This window comes from Pelodiscus sinensis, chromosome 12 (genome assembly GCF_049634645.1).
Source record: "Pelodiscus sinensis isolate JC-2024 chromosome 12, ASM4963464v1, whole genome shotgun sequence".
NCBI classification, from domain to species: Eukaryota; Metazoa; Chordata; order Testudines; family Trionychidae; genus Pelodiscus; species Pelodiscus sinensis.
The window spans coordinates 8,164,267-8,184,695 of record NC_134722.1 but is presented as its reverse complement, the minus strand read 5'-3'; the positions used below and the strand labels follow the sequence as shown (position 1 = coordinate 8,184,695).

The window sequence follows — 20,429 nt, the reverse complement described above, 5'->3', positions numbered from 1 at the left end:
CTTGTTATAATGCTACAAAAACTATAGTGACGTTAAAAAAAAAAAGCTGGATCATGAGTTCTAGAGTTACAAAATTTCCTATACTGACACCAGCCATCCTATTATGGAGTTATTAGAACAGGGCATGCAGTGAGATAATAATCTTATTATTTCACATAAAACCTGATCCAGCAAAGCAATGAGACTCTTCACAGTCTTAAACATAAGAGCCTACAACCACCACAGTAATCCATCCATTATAACGTTAATTACATATATAACTTTTTGCACAGTACGTCCCTGCCTGTCCTCCCTTTTGAAATCTGTTGTTCCCATTGATGTCGATGGTGTAGGACTAGACCATTATACCAGCCCCCGGGTGTGCTGCTTGGACCCAGAGCGTAGAAAATTGTGTCTGCTGCCGGTGCCTATGTGTTCTCTCTGCTCTAGATGCACAGAGATGGCGGAGTGCTGTGCTGGAGGAAGGAGGGCACGAGACCTTTCAAAGTTTTGGCCCAAGCAAGGAGGACTGGGGGCGTCATTTGAGCTCCCCGCCTCAGGTGCCAAAATGTTGTGGGCCGGCCCTGCCAGCACTTAAAATATTTTGTAATCATACTTTTAACTAACATGCACTTGCACTGAGTTTTTCCTATGTCAAATAAAACTGAAACCAAGCAGAAGTTGAACCATTAAACAGACGTAAGTTTATATTCCTTTCTTCTGATGATAGTGGTGATTCCTAGAACTTTAAATAACTAGCTCATGACATTTTTTGTATGTGTATAGAGTCTGTCTCTAGTAAATGTAGATTATATAAAATCCAGGTTACGGCTGCTTGTAAGAGACTCTTCAAAGTCTTTTCACAAAAACGGCCCTCTAAATCAGTCTTTTGCAAAAGAATTTGGAGTTCTTTAGCTGGGTTTACTTGGGATTGCGTCAAGTGAAAATGTTTTTGAAAATATTGTGATAAGACAATTGTGAAAGAGGAACTCTTATTACAAGCACAATGTAAGAGAAGTACAGTAGTCACTATGATTCTGCATATTCATGTCCTCCCCTTCATCCTTTTTTTGCTAAGCTAAAATGAGAGATGCACTAGAAGTGTGTTTTTTCCAAGAACAGTCATGATTAAGGGGGGGGAGGTATGTTTTGGGACCTACTCTGTTGAATATCTTCATCAACGATTTAGATATTGGCATAGAAAGTACGCTTATTAAGTTTGCAGATGATACCAACCTGGGAGGGGTTGCACCTGCTTTGGAGGACGGGGTCAGAATTCAAAATGACCTGGACAAATTGGAGAAATGGTCCAAGGTAAATAGGATGAAGTTAAATGCAAAGTGCTCCACTTAGGAAGGAAAGGTCCCTTCCTGTCCTAGTATTCTATGATTAATCTCAGGTGTAAAAAGAAGTATTGCAATATTTGTTATGAAAAAAGCTGCTGTTTTCATATTTTTTAAGATTTAATTTGCACAAAGGATATTGCACATGCAATTGTTGATGAAACCTGTGTGGTGAGTTACTTAAACCCATGAAAAGCATGTAACAACATCTGACATCACATAACCAGTTTTTTATTTTTTGTTAGCTTTTTTGTTTTTGAACAGTGTGTATGTCCTTGATTTCTATCTGTAACTGATGTCAAATGTATCAGAGCTAAGTGATACAGTTATTTAGTGATGTTCTTAGCCTTAGAGAGGGAAAAAAACTGGCTTGAATGCATAAAAAGGTCAACATTTTCAACAACAGAAGCCTGAATCCTTCAATTAAAAATCATCCTTCAATTAAAAATCTTGGTGTAAGTATAAGCACTTAGAGCACACTAAAAGTACACACTGAAAGGTAACTTTTTTCAGAGAGTCATATAGTGATCTACAAACAAAGGTGGATTTTTTTTCAGGAGACTGTCACTTGGAAATTTTCGTCCCAAGTAAATTAGACAAAATTGCAGAATATCAGTGTATTGATTAAAGAAAATTGAGACCAGTTCAGATAAGTTCAATGCTGTAAGAATGGGTTTAATAAATGACACAGCATTTCATTGTATTATTGCTTTGTGAAATACTTAGCAACTTCTGTAGACTGGCTAGCAATATATCATCCCTCAAACCAAAATTTGTAAGGTCATGGAGGAGCACCAGGGAAAACCACAGAATTAGCCCTTTTTAGCCCTAAATTTTTTTTCAGGCAGTCTGTGGGCAGCATCTTGGTTATGTGTTTTAATTATTTCTCTTCTATAGGGCCATCTGTCCAAAGCTAGTCTTTCATGAATTTAGTTCCACACTGGTCCTTTGCTGTCAGTACTGTTCTCTCAGCTTGCAGAGACAGGGGAAGAAGTTAAATGGCTTACTTTTTAATCCATGCAATAAATATTTTGTGTGGTTTTTTTGGGGGAAGGAGGGAAATTTTGTACCTTAGAAACTGCAGAAAATCAATGAGTAGCGTATTTCATTGGGCACCCAGATATTAGGTTGTCATTCAAAATCCAGAAACAAATAGAAATCCTCTCCTTCCAGACCCGTTCTTCTGGTTTCCAAGATTTGCTCTTGAATTCATATTTTGTCAGCTGTAAATCCATTCATACAAAATCTTTTGTGTCACTGATGGAAAAGTGCTTAAAGAGCTTTTGTAATGATGTTTATTGATCTAAGAAATACTCATCTAAAACAATTTTGAATGGATTCTGCCATGCCATATAGCTCCCACTCTAGTCTTAAGGGTTGATTGGGCCTTTCCATTCCTCTAATGGGAAACGGCCACAGGAAATCCAGGATGCTGAAGTGGTTTTGATGAGTCCTTCATATGAGTCAGTCCTGATCACTGCCGCTGTGTGATAATGAAAGGCATGGTGTTGCTGGAGCTGTGATTATTCCTATAAAAAAAATAACACCTGGCCTAACCACTCTTGGCCCTTGAAAATCCTCTGGAACCTTCAAGACAGGCGTACTAGCTCTGATGTAGCCAAACTCTTCCAGTTGCCAAACATCTGCAATTTTAACTGGGTTTGAGTTGTGTTCATTTCCTGTTTTAAACTGTTGCAACCTAGGACTTCACAAAACATGGCCATTTAGAAGGTCACGATGACTATTGAAACAGAACCTCCTGCTTAAAAAATGTAGGCCATGCATTTGCTGTTAGCAGTATAAGACCTATAGTTTACAGCTGTGTAGGGCTGAGTCAATATCCAGTAGCATACAGTTGTGAGACACACACTGAATGATTAACTACTCCAGTTTTAAACTACTGCGGATCATTTCTAATCCATTTTACCATTAGAAAGCAACAGCTGGTCTCATAGTTCTTGCCTTAAGAAATTTTAAGCGCTTAACTTTCATTTTGAATAGAATGTAAAAGTTGGTTGCATTGTATATAGCAGAGAAATCTGTGGGTAATTGTGCATTTTGCTTTTTTAGCTTTATGATATTGCTGACATCAGAAAGCAATTATGGTCATTTACATCTGAGAAAATCGCTTTTTTCTTTCTTCCCCTCTACTTTGAGAAAACTCTCTAAAGGTGGGTGAATCAGGGAAGTATCTTCGTACTTTTTATATCTACAAACCTGCAATGGAAACTCACAAAAATAGGCTTTCTTGCAGGAGAGTCTGGAGGGGATTTGGTTAAGAGGTATATATTGAGTGTGCTGTGGCTCAGAAATTATAAACTCAGTGAGGAATAGGTTTTGGTACTTGTTTGTAGGGTGCTTAGCACAAAGGGGTCTTGATTTTCTGATTGGGGCCCCTAAGCACACTGTTATAACGGAGAAATTGCCTTGAATCAAGAGCAATTGCCATCTCAGTCTACCAATATGTGCCTCTCATGTGAGTATATATTTGAATTAGAAATGGAGTGCAATTCTGTTTGAATCTAAGATCAAGGCATGCTGTTTGCATATTAAATTAAGTGAAATAATTGAAATCTTTATTTCTGTTTGTTGGCTGTTACACACAAAGCTTTTCCTTACATATATTCAGTCCCTTTATGTGGTTTTTCCCGCATATGAACAAGAGACGTTCTAATCAAAACCATAACTATAAAATGGGTAAAAAGTAACTTCTGATTTGTTTTGGCATCAGCTGAATGTAGGACTTGAAACAGCTGAAGACAAAATTAAAATTTATATGACATGTGACGCCACTTTTTCTAAAATGTGCAGCTTCCAATTCCTCCCCCAACCACCACAATTGCCTCTTGAAGTGAGTCAAGGCTTAGCAACATGTGAGACAAAGAAATCAAGGATTGATTTTTCATCAGATAAGAAGAATCCGGTTTCTGGCACGTTTTCAGAATCACATATGGTTGGATATCTGTCCACATTGAGGAAATCCAGCCTATTTTAATCATTTAATAGTCATGAAAGAGATCTAACTGTTTTGGACTCCTGGACAATGTTCCCTCCAATTTTTTCCATCTGTGTGTGGAAGAATTATTTGATGTGCACTGAGATGTGTGAATATGCACCACCGGTAGAAACAGAAAACCTAGCTGTGGATGCTCTGCTAATCAGCTGAGTGGCATTTGAATCTGAATGGCCACACAAACACACAGCTTACAGCAGGGCTACTCAAGTTTGGAAGCCCCGAGGGCCACAATGATAACAGCACATGCTGAGGGCTGCAACTTAAGTGTGGTTGCATATATAGATATGCAAATAGCTTCTTTCACACTGATGGCCATGAATACAAAGATTAAGGCAAGACTACACAACACACAGGCCCCATTTAAGTCGATTCTGCTGATATTAATAAAATGATTATTTACGTGATTTCCACCCATATAACAGCACTTTTAATGAGCAATGACAATCCAGGAATTTAACTACTAAAACGCATATCAACAGAAGACCATTATATTGACTCGCCGTTGTGGAACGTTTTCCCAGTGGAGGCCATGTTCAAAGGATCTCTCCTGCAGGCCACGAGTTGAGCCCCGTGTAAACCCAAACTTCACCGCAGGCCACAAATGGGCCATGGGCCGCGTGTTGAGTAGGGTTGGTTTACAGGGAACACTGCTCCTGGGTAAATACTTGCAGAACATGATGTAATGTAGGCAATATCACTTTCTATGTTTGATCACAATGGAAGTGCTGGTTTATCATTGCATCCTTCCAGTTCCATGTAAACACAAAGTGGACCAAATTCATGTTTTTAAGTCTGTTGACATTAGTGAGCTTATATTAGGGACAAATTTCATCCATTGAATTTGTGGGGATCGTAAGTACCCAACGGAATCCAAGGGAGATTTGAAAAAGATAGATTATATTATATAGATAATATAGACAATATAATGTTCTATCTCTTCATACTTCAGTTGAAATGGGCCCTGGATTACAAGTGATGAGAAATTTATTGTTCTAGTCTATAGAACAACTGGATAATGTATCAGGATTTGGATGATAGAGCTAATTGTCCATATCAAAGGGATGCATCCCTTAAAGCACCAAGAATACAGCCAGTCCCCGAGTTGCGAACAGTTGACTTATGACCATTCACATTTACGACCGAAACTGTCGTAAATGGCGGACCCCAAGTTACGAATGCGATCTGTGCTTACGAACAGCGCGGTCGTGTGTAACTCTATGGGGTCCAACTTACAAACAAACCGAGTTATGGACCAATTGCTTGGTCCGTAACTGGTTGGTAAGTTGGGGAGAGGCTGTACAGAGATGGGTAACTCTATTAAGCCTGAATCACTGGAAAGAGTTAATTTGTAGCAGGAATGTGTGGGGATTACAAAATCACAACCCTTCCCCTCCCTCTTGGAAATTATTTTGAGAAGTCTATGTGGTGTTTAAATGAACTAATCGACTTTCTGGTAATACTAATGCTGCATCTTTAAGAGGCAGATGACTCACTGTACCAGAGCTGTGGGTGGTTTGCATCACTTGAAGAGACTAGTGCTCAGAGACAGTGTTGGAATTTGGAGCCTGGTCCTGTCTCTGGATTTGGATGATTCTCTGTGGTTGCCGTTATAGGGGAGACCTAAACAGAAGTTGATGGGCCTAATGCTGTTGACTTGGTTAAAAAAGGGTTATTCTGCAAACTTAGCAAAACCATCAGGCCTGTAAAAAGTTGTGGTGCAAGAAAATTAATTCAAGAAAAATACAGTCCTGTCTAGGACTTCCAAGTAACTGTGGCTAACTGTCTTCTGCACTCGACTCTGTTGTCCTGTCCATCACATCCCAGCATCAGGACATTTTGGGCTAAGGCTGAGATTTTCAAACATACCCAACTTTGCTCTGAATGTCTATAAGTAAAACAGGGCTGTGGGCTACAGATACGGGGCCCTATGTCATTGTTTCACCCAGGGAACACCTTTGAAAGAAACAGAAATGTCATCCACATACAAATGGAAAAGAGTTGACCTTGACAGAGAGTTGATGATATTGTAAATACATTCACATTTTGCTGTTCGATTTTTCTTGAGACAAGGGTGCTTGGCACCCATGCTCTAAAGAAAAATATTGATAAAACTTAATGGATCCAATTATTTCAAAAGCCATGCAGCCTGGAAGCCATCTTTGGGGATTTCTGTAATGCTGACAGATATCCAGCCTGATTGGATTATGAAAACAAGGTATCAACTCTTCTTTTTTTTTTTTTTTTTTTTTTTTTTTTTAAAGGGGAGCTTAGCTCTGAGAAATCCTAGAAAGCCAAGAGTGATGAAGCAAAGACATCTGTACCTGGTGAACATTTAAAAGGGGGGGGGGGGTTCTCCCCACTGTTGAATTGTGCACAGCACTGAATAGAATGACCTTGTTTATTTAATGATGATCTAATAATCCATATATCAAATATAACTGATCTATTTTTATTTGTAAGCTTTGCTGTGTTTTAAATACATCAATATTTGAAGACTATCACAGAGTTGCAGTCTTCAAACCACTATTGATTGGCTATATTATTTACTTTTGAAAAGAATAAAACTCTTAGGACACTCATCAGAAGTTCTAAACAGAAAATTATCCAGGTCTGTTTCAAAAAGACCTTGGCTGTTTTTCCTATGTGTATTCTTGGCAATATTGTGTATATACGTACCAGCATTGTCCTGGAGCAAGGATTTTGCTGGATCAGGGAAGGTCATTGCTGGGCCTATCCCTGTCACCGGTCCCCCCAGCCATAGCCTTGCTGCCAGCCTCCCAGCTGGCTTCCCCCTGCCAGCAGCCCTTCCACATGCAGGGCTCCTTGCCTGCTGCTGGCATGCACAGTCCCACTGCTTGGCTCCATCCCCACTGGGCAGTCCCCTGCCGGGGTCCAGTGGAGCCAGCAGGTGACAAGTCCTGCTGTGACGTAGTGGGGGTACTTGTCGGGCTGTGGTGACCTCTGCTGTCTGGAGCAAGACCCAGCAGGGAAAACCTCACTATGCAAAGGTGATGCCAAACTGGTTGAACCAGACACCCCCCATGGAGAGGAACAAAGGAAGGGGGAATGCTGCCCTGGCTGGGGGCAGGGCTGGAAGAGGGTTGGTTTAGTGGCTGTCTGGGAGCATGGAGGAGACAGCCTAGGGAAAGAGGCTGGAGTTTAGGGGCCCAGTCTCCCCCCCCCCATCTCAAGGGGGCCTGAGGCATCCTAGCCCAGCTCTGTGACCAGATTACATCTGTGCTGTGCTGTATCCTGGAGAGGCAATAAACTTCCTCTATTCCACCGGCTGGTGCAGTCTGTTTGTGCCATTTCGGGGTGCAGGAGACGGGGGACCCCCAACACGCCGTCACACCTGCATTGGCTTCAGATTCACTGGGCAGCCTCGCTGCCTCCCAGCCTCACCAGGCAGCTCCATCCAGTGGCAGCCAGGCTCCCCAGTTTTTTGCTGCACCACGGGCCAGCCTCACTCCTGGGTGCCTGGCCCCACCACCTGGCAACCTAGTGGTCAGGCTTACAGCCCTGTGCCTCCCAGTGCTGCTGAGCAGCTGTGCCCTTTGGCAGCTGCCAGGTTTCACAGGGCAGTATCTCTGCTTGGCTCCAGCCCCGCTGCCTCCGCCTCCACCCCCTCTAGCGTTGGCATCAGGAGCCTACGGCTGGGCTCCCAGTTTCGCTGCCACAGGGTTTATAAACCTGCATGTTAATTTCACTGGTTTATTTCCCCTGCCCTTTCAGATTCTCTTCTGCCCAAACCAAGCCTTTTGACAGCTACCAACCTCCTGTTCCTAACCGTGTACATGGAGCAGGCCAGCCCCACCTTGCTCTAAAATCCTCAGGGAGCCCCCTTCGCCATCAGAATTAGTTTGTTATTGGTTCTCTTTTAATGAAAGGGAACTGAAAGGGCAGCTCCTCTCCCTGTGCTCAGGCACTTTGGAATCCACCTTAGTAAACCCATCAGCTCTGGCCGGCCCCTCACCTAACCTGAGCACTTATTCTCTCCCCCCCCCCCCCCCCCCCCGGCCAGTGGTCAGTTTCAGGCTTGCAATTGCTAGGCAATAACCCTTGCAGCCCCCTGGCATCTAAGGACAGGCTAGTGCAGTGGTCACCAACCAGTAGATCTTGGAGCCTCTGACAGGTGATCCCCTCAGCTCTTGGCTTGGCTCAGAGGCTATCAAGTGCTAACACTTCAGCTGCCCCTCCTCCACTGCTGTGCATCCCCTGCCCTTTGCCTTGGGGCTGCCCTTCTCCCCTCCCCCCTTCAGCCTCCTGCTGGCTGTGCAGAGCTGGGAAGGGAGAGGAGGGGGTGCTGATGGCAAGGTGCCCCCTCCCACATTCTAGTCTATTTCCACAGACTGGTGGGGACACAACCGGGTTTGGAGTGGAGAGAGTTTGCTGCCTGCTTTGGAGAGTGTGAGCCTGACTTAGCCTCACTGCCCCACCACCCAGGCCTCACTGAGGAAAGCAATGCCCAGCTGGAGCTAGCTCTGAGTCCATGGCCTCTCCTGCACCCCTAGCCCTGAGCCCCCTGGACCCACACTCCCTCAGAGCCTGTATCCTGACCCCCCTCCTGCACCCCAACTCCCTGCCCCAGGCTCAGCTCAGAGCCCCCTCCCACTCCAGATCCCTTAGCCCAAGACTACAGCCTGTGTCCCCCCCCCCCATCTGCTCCCCCCCCCCGTGAAAAGGAGGGAGGATGGGGAAGAGAGGGAGGATGGAGAGAGCAGGAGCAGGCCCTCGGAGAAGGGGCGCTCAAGGAGGGGGTGCAGGGGTTTGGGGTAGACCCTGCCTTGAAAACATGATCTGGGTGCTTAAAAAGGTGGGAGACCCCCGGGCAAGTGGGGTGCGGGGGGGGGGGGAGAAAGCTTCACTCAGACTGGCAAGACACTGAACTGAAAACTTTCTTCTTGCAGGGGTCCCCGCGGGGCTGTGGGTGGCCCGAGTTGGGAGGCAGTTTGGCTACAGCGCTTTTACGCTGCGCCCCCCTCCCCTTTGGATCTACCTTGGTGCCTTGTGCGGTTCAGCCTTCCCTTTGATTTCTCCTCGGCCGGGGCTCGCCTTTCCTAGCTGCCCTGGGCAGCCACACGCTTCGGGGCAGGAGAAGCCGCGGCTTGGAGGAGCCCTGCGACCCCCGCGTGAGTGGCCTGGGGGGGTTGGGCTTTTGGGGGGGTTGTTTGTTAAACTTCAAGGGCGGCAGCCGACCGATCTCTCCGGAGTCCACCGCTGAATTGCATCGGAGCCGTCCGGCTAGCGGGTCTCATGGAAAACTTGCAAATAATCATTTGGTTTTCATTACTGGCCCCTCCCACCCGATGGTATCCTCCCCCACCGCCCCCCCAACACCCCCCTCCCCCGTTTTGTTCCACGTGTGTGTGTGTTTTATATTACTCCATTTGGGAGGGCGAGTCTCAGTTTTCTTAGGCTCAGTGGTAGCTCCCCGCTGCGCTGAGAGATTTGATGACACCCCTCTATCCCCCCCCCTCTCAGAAAATACAGAGCCGTTGCCAAGATCTGAGATGGCCAGCAGATCATCCCAACCCTGGAGAGTATAAATATCACGGAGGGAGTTCATGGGAACAGCATTCATCGCTGCCAGCTGCTCTGAGACCTTAGCATTCATTGCACCTCGTCTTACTTCCCCCGCTCCCGGTTTAGAGAGAATTCGCACCCGCAGGTTTGGGAGGAGTTTTCACTTCCAGCGGACTTGCAGACTTTGAGAGGTAAGCGTGAAGTTTGAGTACAGCGGTGGTTTTAAACATAGTTGCCTGCGTTGTGTGCAACCCGAATCGGTGTCAAGGATGGGGTAGGTTTAAGACTGTCTCCAAAAGAGCGGGTGTGATACACAATTGCATGTTAATATTAAAGTTCCATTCATAAATAGTTCATAATGGGTTAATATAGCAACCGATGGTATGTAAATAGTAATACTCATATTATACACAGTTACAAGCACATAGGTGGAAGGTGTCATAGATAATATAATCCTCTGGAAGTCCTGTTGCTAAAACCTCTAACAATTGGCTGACCATTAATTGAAACATCTCCTGATTTTTTTTTCTTCATCTTCGTCCTATTTAAATATCAGCTATTATATATTAAGCTATATGTTATATTCACATGTAATCAGAACCGCGATTCAAATGAATTCATCAGAACCTTCAAATACTAGTAGAACAATTAAAAAAACAACAACCCAACTTCTACTGTGGCTTTAGACAGAAACTGAACCTCTTGTATTGCCCTGGAGTGGGTGATGACAGACCCAGATGATTTCTCTCTCCCTTTGAAAACACAGATTTCATTGTTCTACGTGATAGCGATAATTACATATTCTGAGTCACAGAATTTGTAATTTCTCTGAATATTCTGCAGGTCTAACGTTTTCAGGGGGAAACCTGTCAACATTCCAAAGCCTCAAATATGTGCATCTTGGCTAAAAAGGCCAGGCTGCATGCACAAACTATACAGTGGGCGTAGTGCTTGTATCCTGAATTTATCTATAAGCGTGAAAATTTGATCCAGCACTGACTCTGCGCTACTGGTTTTGAGTTATTGCTGGCATCCTATGTTAACTCTTGCTCTTGCCAGTTTCCTCTGCCTTCTCTGTTTAAGTTATCCCATGGCACTGGGTATTTTGGGATATATTTGTATAACTGGGGGAAATGAGACAACCATTTTAATATTTAACTAGAGATCAATAACAGTAAAACTTTAAGGTCTGGTGAGGACACCACATTGAGGCTAACTTTGTTTGTCTGTGGGTGGAGCAGGGAATTTTGCATGGCAGCTTCAGAGGTTATCCAGGCTACTACAGTCTGAGATTAGAAGCTTTCCATTAGTCCAGGCAGTAACTTTTTGTGACTTAGCTTTTCAAAGCCCATTTAAAGACGACCTCCTCCAATCTCAGAAAAATGCCTTTCCTTTGTCCCCAAGTGGGATGTCGTTGGCAGGTGAGAACTTTCAGGAGGTAGCTGCTGGGGTTTCAATGGTTTCTGATCAGCCCTAAATGTCTGCATGAGCCTGAGATGTCAGAAAAGAGGCCATAAAAATGCTTCCATTCCCCCTCTCCCAATGCAGCAAAGTGTAATCACAGCTGGCACAGTGTTTGAGATGACTGTCAAACTTCCAGCTTGAACACAATGTGCATCCAATGCTTGTAGGAGTTTCACAACTGGCCAGCCAGTGGTCTGTGGAGCCTGGAGCTGTGATTTAGCAAAGCTCTTAAACAGTGTTGCTGAACTGGGGCTTGCTGGGTTGAAGAAGAGCTTGGAACCATGGATCCCGGTGGAGGACTTGCCTCTTGTGTTCTTTGCCCACTCAAATTCCCATGGGCGTCCACAGGGTTTCACTGTGTACCAAGGAGTGTTATAGTTGCCCATACTGTAATAGGAGTGTGTCTTTGCCATTATCCTGTTTTAATGTCACTGCTTCTAAGACATCCTGGGGCAGACCACTAGACAAGTCAGACCTTTGAGCTGGGCTAGTTTGGCAATAGCTCTGCCTGTGTAATGCGGGGGCCCTGAGACCATTGAAAGGAAGAGTGAAGGCTGCTCTACAACCTTAGCTTGGGGCCACTTGGCTTTTCTCTGACCCAGCTGAGGCTCATGGCTTTAGCTCCTAAGATCCTGGGTTCAATCCTACCTGACAAGAACTCGATTCATTGATCTTACTGGGCTAGGATCTACTCCCATGGAAGTTAATGTCCGGTCTTACCCCGATTATTAATTGAAATCAATGCGCCTATGGATGTGCATTCACAGAGGTTGCAATGAGCGATTTGTCTGCTGCAGGGACTGAATACGTCCTTCACCAACATTAAAACTAAGTTTCAAGGCAGCCCCTGTGGGGAAAGGCATTAGGGATGTTTATTGACAAGCAGAGAAGAGGCCTCGGAGAATAATCTGCCGTCTGTTACACAGTGCTGACCAGCTGCTGAAGGGGTCTGAGTCAAGTTGCCTAAGGTCTGTTAAGGACTTGGGATGTTGACTTCATGGCACAGTAACACCTGCGGTGTAACTCTGGGCTGTCAGGTGGCTCAGCTGATTTGCCAGTTGCAGTTTCTATACTTTCACTGTGTGCCAGACGTGGCCCCCTTGTTAGAAAAAGGAGTGAATCCAGGTCAGGAGGGAAACTGCAGCTGATGCCAGCTGCCTGCTTCTCGCCACCATACCTAAGAAGCAGATTGCATTTAAAACGGCTCATATTAAATGGCCACAGTGTAAATAGCCCTGGCGGAGTATCTGTATGTGAAACCTCTTGGGGAAGTGTCTGAAAGTAGGAGTTGTTCCTTGGACTGGGCCAGGCAGGCTGCAAAATAATAGCTCATTCCCTTCTCCCTTCTCTTTATCCACTTACGGTTCACTTATGGACGGGTTTGTGCCAGCGAACAATGCTGGGAAGAGGATGAGATGAGAGCAATATTTATCCTTAAAAGAAATCTAGAAGTTGTGTGCCTTGAATGCTTTTACTAGGCTAATTCAACCTCAATTTAACTGATAAAACCCTGGCTAGGGATTATGCATGTCTGTGTATCACACTTGCCCTATAAACCAAAGGGTGGTTTAGTGAAGTAATTAAGACACTTTCTTTATGTAATCCTACCATGATCTCCAGCTCAATCCCTTAATACTTTGCTTATAAAGTTGCTGTTTTATATCACAGTAGCCTTGAGAAGGCTGCCAGGGATGTGGGGCTACGTTGTGTTAAGCACTGGACAAACATGCTGGACAGCATAAGCTCTGGGCTTGGTTTGCCAGGGTTCAACACGCCCCTTGACTTTTGCTGGAGTCATGAGGAAGGAGAAAATTTGTCACAAGGAAGAAGGAGAAAATTTGTTCCTCTTGGTTTCTGAGGACAGGACAAGGAGTAATGGGCTTAAAGTGCAGCAGGGGAGGTTTAGATTGGACATTAGGAAAAAATTCCTAACTGTCAGGGTGGTCAAATATTGGAATCAACTGCCAAGGGAGGTGGTGGAATCTCCCTCTCTGGAGATATTTAATAACAGGTTAGATAGACATCTGTCAGGGATGGTGTAGACGGAGCTTGATCCTGCCTTGAGGGCGGGGAGCTGGACTCGATGACCTCTCGAGGTCCCTTCCAGTCCTATTATTCTATGATTCTATGATTCTATGAGAGTCAGCACCTTGGAGAATTAGATCCATTAGATGCATTCTGAGCATCATCAAAATAATTGCGTGCTGTGTGCATACTCCTGCTTAAAAGCATGTTGTTAACACCTGGCTGCTCTTCCATTAGATGGGAAGCGAAATATTTCTACAGCTAAATAGGTAACAAGCTTTGATTTATTTTTTCAGCCATCAGAGCAGTTCTGCTGTCCTCCGCTCCCCATCCTCACCCAGACACTATAAGAAAGAAAATGAATCACCTCTATCAAACACGTTCAACAATACCCTCAAGCCAGAAACACCCCGGCATTAAAATGCCCAGTTGGGGAGGATGTAGTGGTAATTTGCAATGCTTGTTAATGTAAACAGTACAATCTGCAGAACCAGTCACGTAGAGAAAACATTTGGGGGCCTATTCAGGAAAGGGTTCTGGGATGTTTAATATCATAGAATCATAGAACCCTAGGTTTAGAAGAGCCCTCAGGAGTCATCGAGTCCAACCCATTGCTAAGATCAGGATCAATCCCAACTAAATCACCCCAGCCAGGGCTTTGTCAAGCCAGGACTTAAAAACCTGTAGGGATAGAGATTCTACCACCAGCCTAGGTAACCCATTCCAGGACTTCACCACCCTCCTAGTGAAATAGCTTTTCCTAATAAGCAACCTAGATCCCCTCCCCTCCATTCATGGTAGCTTGAGACCACTGCTCCTTGTTCTGCCATCTGTGACCACTGAGAACGGCCTCTCTCCATCCTCTTTGGAACCCCCCTTCAAGTAGTTGAAGGCTGCTATCAAATCCCCCCTTACTCTTCTCCTCTGTAGACTAAATAAGCCCAAATCCCTCAGTCTCTCCTCATAGGTCACGGGCTCCAGCCCCCTCATCATTTTGGTTGCCCTCCGCTGGACTCTCTCCATTGCATCCACATCCTTTCTGTAATGGGAGGGGAGGGGGGAGGACAGAATTGGGTGCAATACTGTAGATATGGCTTCACCAGTGCCAAACAAAGAGGAATAGTCACTTCCTTAGATCTGCCAGCCATGCTCCTCCTAATGTAATTGGACAGCCTTTGGGATAATTTTGATTAAGGAAAAGCTGCCTCTCTTGAAATATTCCCTCCTTACACAGCTGCCCTGATATACAGTTGTTCCCATTGGCATGGTGGTTCCCAGACTGCAAACATCACTCAGTAACACTGGAAATCTGTAATTCACTCCTTTGGTTTTATGAAGATGTGACTGGATTGTTCCATTGTCTGTCCAGTGTGAACGTTTAAACCCAATTTCATATTATAGGTTGGATCTTTCTACTCCTGCACTCTCTGGTCTGGCAACCTTTGTGGTCCAGAGCCGAATGTCCATTTATCATGCGTACGGCTCAGTTTCCTGCGGTCCCATAAAGTTTGTTCACAGCCACCAGTCCTGGTTCTCCGTGTTCTGTGCTGTTATTTAGCTCTAAATATACCCCTAAATGTCTTCTAAGAGCCCAGTAAGCAGTGGAAGTGTTGGTCATGCTGCTAGACAATTTTGATCTCCTGTGGTTTGGCAAATTCTCTGGTTCGGCACCAGTCAGGTCCAGAGGGTGCTGGATTAGAGAGGTTCAACCTGTATTCCCATGATATTACCAGCCCATCCCAGCTAACTGGACAAATCTGTAGTACCAGAGAATGTAGGATCTAAGCTAAGATAACTGTCTGTCAGGTGAGGGACAAAGCACGGACAGTTAATGATCAGAATCAGGGTGGAGGGTTTGCTTGAAGATTACAGGTGAGTGTGAAGATGGAGAGAGGATCAAGGTCCAAGGTGATTTAGACCATCATCGTCAGCACACTTCAGGCCAGCATTCAGCTCTGATTACGGCTTCCCGTTCCAGGCAGGTTGACTCTTGGCAACTGAGCAATGCAGAATTGGTTCCTCTTTGAGGTGAGGAGCGGAAAACCTGCTCCGGCTCCTCTCCTGCTCCGTAATAATTCATCGAGTTGGCTGCACGTCTGTCTCCAGCTGAGTGTTGTAACCGCGTCAGTGAGAACACCCCAATGCGTCACTTGCGGAGGGGAATTTGATTGCTCTGATGTTACGATGACATTTCACACAAACAGACAGATTCTGGGGGCTGGCTCTGCCGGAGTCTATTGGCAGGCGGAGGCCTGTGAAATAGCTATAGCTCATGTCTGACCCTCTGTGACTTGGCTGCTGGGGAAGTTTGCTTTCCCTTTTGTTAGGAGCTGTTCTCCTCCTCGAACGACAACACTTGGAAGAAACAACCTGTCGTTTCTCCCCCTGCAGACGTGAAAAGTCACAGCTTGGAGAATGTGATATTTTAAGGGCCTGGCCGGTGATTCACTCTGATGGATATAAATTACACCTCTCAGGAGAATCTCCATATATTTTGCACCTCCCTCTACTTTTATGGGCATTCCAGAGCCAGGGCCGCATTATGACTTTTGTGGGCCGCATTATTTGCCTTCATAGGCCCCTCCCACTATAATAATATCAATATTAAAAATTATTTTTGATATAACTTTAAATATTTCAACATTTTTTTTTCTGTTTTAGGCAAAATTTAATAGATTTTTTTTTGCGGGCCCTAAAAGTTTCATTTTTTTCCTGATGTGAGAGAAAAATTAAAACATTTTCTTCGACCCTAAAAGTTCATTTTTTTTCTTCTGATTTTAAAATAAATTAAAACATTTTTGTGGGCCCCTAAGAGTATCGTGGGCCCTAGGCACTGTGCCTATTGTGCCTAATGGATAAGTTGGCCCTGTCCAGGGCTGTCCGGGATATGCTCTATTCCCCAAACAGCCCCCGCTGTTTTGTCTTGGAGCTGTACTGGGACCCTCTAGACGCGGGATGGGGAACCTTTTTTGTGTTGGGGGCCGCTGACCTAAAGAAAAATCAGGAAACTTGGCCATATGCATGGTAAGTGGACATCTGGCAAAATAAAATTATGCCGGACCACAGAGGTTGCCGGACTAGAGAGGTCCAACCTGTAATATGAAATTGGGGGGCTGCACATGAGTGAGAAGCAAAAAAGCCCCCAAACCACCAACTCCCCCCAAAAAAACCCACCCACTTCACTGACATGGCCCCTGACTGAGAAGCAGAAAGACACCCCCCCACGTTCCCTTCACACGGCAAAGCCTAGGAGGGCTAGTAGATTTTTTTTGGGGGGGGGGGGGGAAAGCCTCCAGGCAGCACTTTACTGCCCCTGTGGATCGGACCCAGCTCTGGCTTGCTTGATACCAGCCCAGAAGTCTTGTGGCTCCTCCCCTACAACAAGCAGCCAGTGCTGGCACTCCAACCCCACGGGGAGAACTGGAGGTGGGGGACCAGAGTGGGTTCTTCAATGCAGGGGTGGGGAACCCAGAGCTTTGGGGGACAGTTCTAGGCAAGCCAGGACCCACATCCAACCCTTGGACCTTAGGTTACCCGCACCTGCTCTAGAGTCGGCATGTGGAATGGGCTGGGAGGAAGTTATGAACATTTCATATTGATGCAGCCCTCTTTTTCCTGCCTTGATGGGCATGTTGGAAATAGCTGTAGGCAAAAGGGTTGGCCTTGCAAAATTCACGTGCCATGACCTACCTAATAAGCTCATATCACCCCAACGAGTGCATGTGCAAATTGGGCAACGGTGAGTAGTTATGGAAAGCGAGAGTATTCAGTGTGAAATCTAGACAATACCTGATTTAAGAAGTTGGCCCTGTCCAACTGGCTAGGACTTGCTATCTGTGAAATGGGAACCCTTGAGGTGCACTGGGGCTGTGTAGGAGAGAAAATAATTCGTTTAATTTTCAGATTTGCCTTCATCCTCTTGACATGCTGTTGATCTTCCTTAGTGTTCCCTGGAGTGACTGTTTGTTTCCTACCTGAATTCCAGACCAGTCCAGCGCAATAGAGAAAATCAGAGTGCTTCTACCTCGTTCATCTCGACGTCCATTGACCGCAGAGTAGACCATGAGTCCTACCCTGTCTTGGTTCCTCCTTGGATATCTCCTGGTTTTGGTGCAGGAAGCCCGATGCTTTTACTTGCCCAATGGTACTTTCTTTGAGAACATTTGGAAGAGCTATCACTCCCGAGCCAAGAGAGCGATTCCAAGGTCAGACAAAGAAGAGATTTTGATGCTTCATAACAAGCTGAGAGGTGAAGTCTATCCTTCAGCTGCCAATATGGAATATATGGTGAGTTCACCCACTGGTGTGGAAATGTGTGTAGTCACTTCAGTTTGTCTCCTGGCTAGAGGACTGTAACAAGTTCTGCTATAATAGGTTTTCCTCTAGTGGTTCCCTGGCACCATCTTAGACCGCTGAATTGTTTATGTTGGAAAGGTCCATTAGTGGGTCATCCTACTGCATAGTTTCAGGACTGATTTCATTATCCATAAAACATTCCCACTTCTGTCTAGTCTCACCCTGAATGCCTCCATTGATAGCAGCCCCACAGCCTCCCTTGGCAGCTTAGACCGGTACCGAAATGTCATCCAAGTCTCCTGGTTTTCCTACCGTTTAATCTACATTCTCCCTGGGGATGTGTCTGCTGAAAGACTCTGGCATTGGGCCGTGCCAAAGCCTGCCTAGAGAAGTTGCATCAGAACCTCAGAGACGCATTTACTCTTCTCCAGGAATCCCACCTTGGCTGGCTTTCTTTGCATCGCTGTGCTAGTCCCTGTCTAGTCCTACATGCCCCTGCGGTGTGCTAGTTCTGCCAGCTCTCATTGACTTTAGCCCCTTGGAGAATCCAGCTTCACCTTCTGGAATATAGGCCCAGTCTGTTAAAATCTTTAGAAAGACTCCCATTGAGGTCAGTAGTAGACGGATTGACAGTATTTTTTTTTCTGAGCTCCAGGAACCAAAATTACACTCTTGGTCAATACTCTCACTTCAGAGAGAGCCATTGACATGCCTAAGTGTTAACCAGCAGCAATCAACATGAATACCCTTTCATCATACAGTTTTCCACACAGTGGCTATTTCTGGGGTGCCTACAAAAATATCGTGGAATTAGAGAACTACCCAGGATAGTAATTTCTGTGCATTTCTCTCTCCTTCAAATATTGTTACTGCAAAAATAGCGCCCATTTGGCAATCTGTCTCCCCTGGATTGATTCAGTGAGGCTGTAATGGAGACAGTGTATAAAAATGAGCGGTGCTATAAAAGGCATCTTTTATTCATAATAATGCCTTTTGCATTGAACTGAATGGGAAAAATATAAAACTCTGCCTTGCGAGGATGGGGGGAAGAGTAAGAGAGAAGAGGTACAAGCAAAAACAGATCTAAAACATCAGCTCTTCATATAAGCCCTTTAGTGCCAGGTTTTTTGCTTTTAGTTGTTGCTGCTTTGTCAGTGAGAGAGAGTTATAGTCCTTCCTAAGTATAGTTATTTTATATCCCTGTTGTTTAGTAGACTGATATTCTGTGGGCTGGCTGCAACACACTGCAAGGGAAGATGAGGCTTGACTGGTTCCAAGAAAGTAAACACACAGCAATGCAAAGAAAGCCAAATATATTTTCATTGGCTTTGGGGATCTAAAAATGCTTCAGTTGTGGAGTGTTCGCTGCCTGACTTCTGTTTACTTGTCCAGGATGGTGGCTGTGTGATGTTTGTGTTTGCTCAGGGTGCTTTTCTAGTGGTTTGAGGGGAGGCTTTGTACAACTGAAAGAGCCTTGTATGCTGCGAAGAAAGAAGTCGGGTATAAAATGGTGCTACTTGGAACCACTATAATCAGCCTTTCATGTGTTCATGTTTACCTAATATTCCTTGGGAATCCTTGCGCGCATTCTGAACACAAAGTTCACTTTAATCCTTTGTTTTCAAACAGAGCACTTCTCAGTCTTGCTCACTTAAGATCATGGGCTGTTTTCAGTGCTGTACAGAAAGTGAGAGGCGAAAGGCTTAATTTTTTTTTTTAAATTTGATGCAGGTAGCAAAATCTTCATAGCAGAAGAGTTGGCATTAATCTGTGGTTAAGTAAGTAGAATTGGGTGCTTGGCTAAGTTGTGATAGCTGTGAAGGTCCATTATTTCAGGTCTATATCTGATGCACATAAATGACCTAAAGATGCAGAAAAAGTCTGAGGGGTAGCCATATTAGTCTGTCACTTTAAAAAGGAGTGTTAGAGACTAACAAAAATACATAAGATCCTGAGCTTTGGTGGGTAAGACCCACTTCATCAGATGAGTTGGAGTACAAACAGCAGAATCCAAGATAGATATATACAGGGCTTGACAAACCACTGATTCTACCTGCCCATGGTGAGTAAATTTCAGCCAGTCGCTCCGTGCGTCCCATTCACCGGCGCTGCACGCATGTGCAGTGCTGGTCTGGTGCATGCGTGATGCGGGGCTGGTGAGTAGCTCTTGCTGCTGTTTGTCAAGCCGCGTGTGTGTGTGTGTGTGTGTGTGTGTGTGTGTGTGCGCGCGCACACACACATACATATAAATAAAAGCAAAAGAAGTACCTGTCAATTATAGGACCCGTGTTGAAGTGGGCTGGATGTATCCCATTCTTAGCTTTTGATGTGGAAATTCAGATGTCAGAGGTAGGGGAAATTGGCTTTGTAGTGCATTAACCAGTTGATGTCTTTATTCAAGCCCAGGGTAACAGTGTTAAATTGGTAGATGAATTCCAGTTCTGCAGTTTCTCTCTGTAAATGGGTGGAGAAATTCCTTTGCAGAAGAATGGTTACTTTAAAATCCATGATAGTGACCAGGCAGGTTAAAATGTTCCCTTACAGGGGTATGTATGTTAGCACTCCTGTTGTCTGATTTGTTTCCATTTATCTTTGTTGCACAGACTGTCCGGTTTGGCCAATATACAGGGCAGAGGGGCATTGCTGGCATTTGATGGCATATATTGCATTAAAAGATGTGCAGTTGTATGAACCTCAGATGTTATGGCTATAGATGCACAGAGAGCTCGTATTTTCCAGAAAATGCAGATATTAATGTGCTGTCTCATTATTTGTAATCCAAC

General features: G+C 44.9%; 1 protein-coding gene across 2 annotated transcripts in view; it reads left to right on the top strand.

The window, feature by feature from the left end:
• The first annotated feature begins 9,721 nt into the window (after window positions 1–9,721).
• Window positions 9,722–20,429, top strand: part of CRISPLD2 (cysteine rich secretory protein LCCL domain containing 2) — a 49,083-nt gene continuing 38,375 nt past the window's right edge. Inside the window, exons 1-2 of one of the 2 annotated variants that reach the window (XM_014580769.3) lie at window positions 9,722–10,052; window positions 17,336–17,637. In XM_014580769.3, coding sequence (XP_014436255.1) covers window positions 17,413–17,637 — 225 coding nt within the window. In that variant the 5' untranslated portion in view covers window positions 9,722–10,052; window positions 17,336–17,412. Of the gene's footprint in view, window positions 10,053–17,294; window positions 17,638–20,429 lie in introns of both variants that reach the window. The other variant, XM_025178612.2, reaches the window with a different exon arrangement.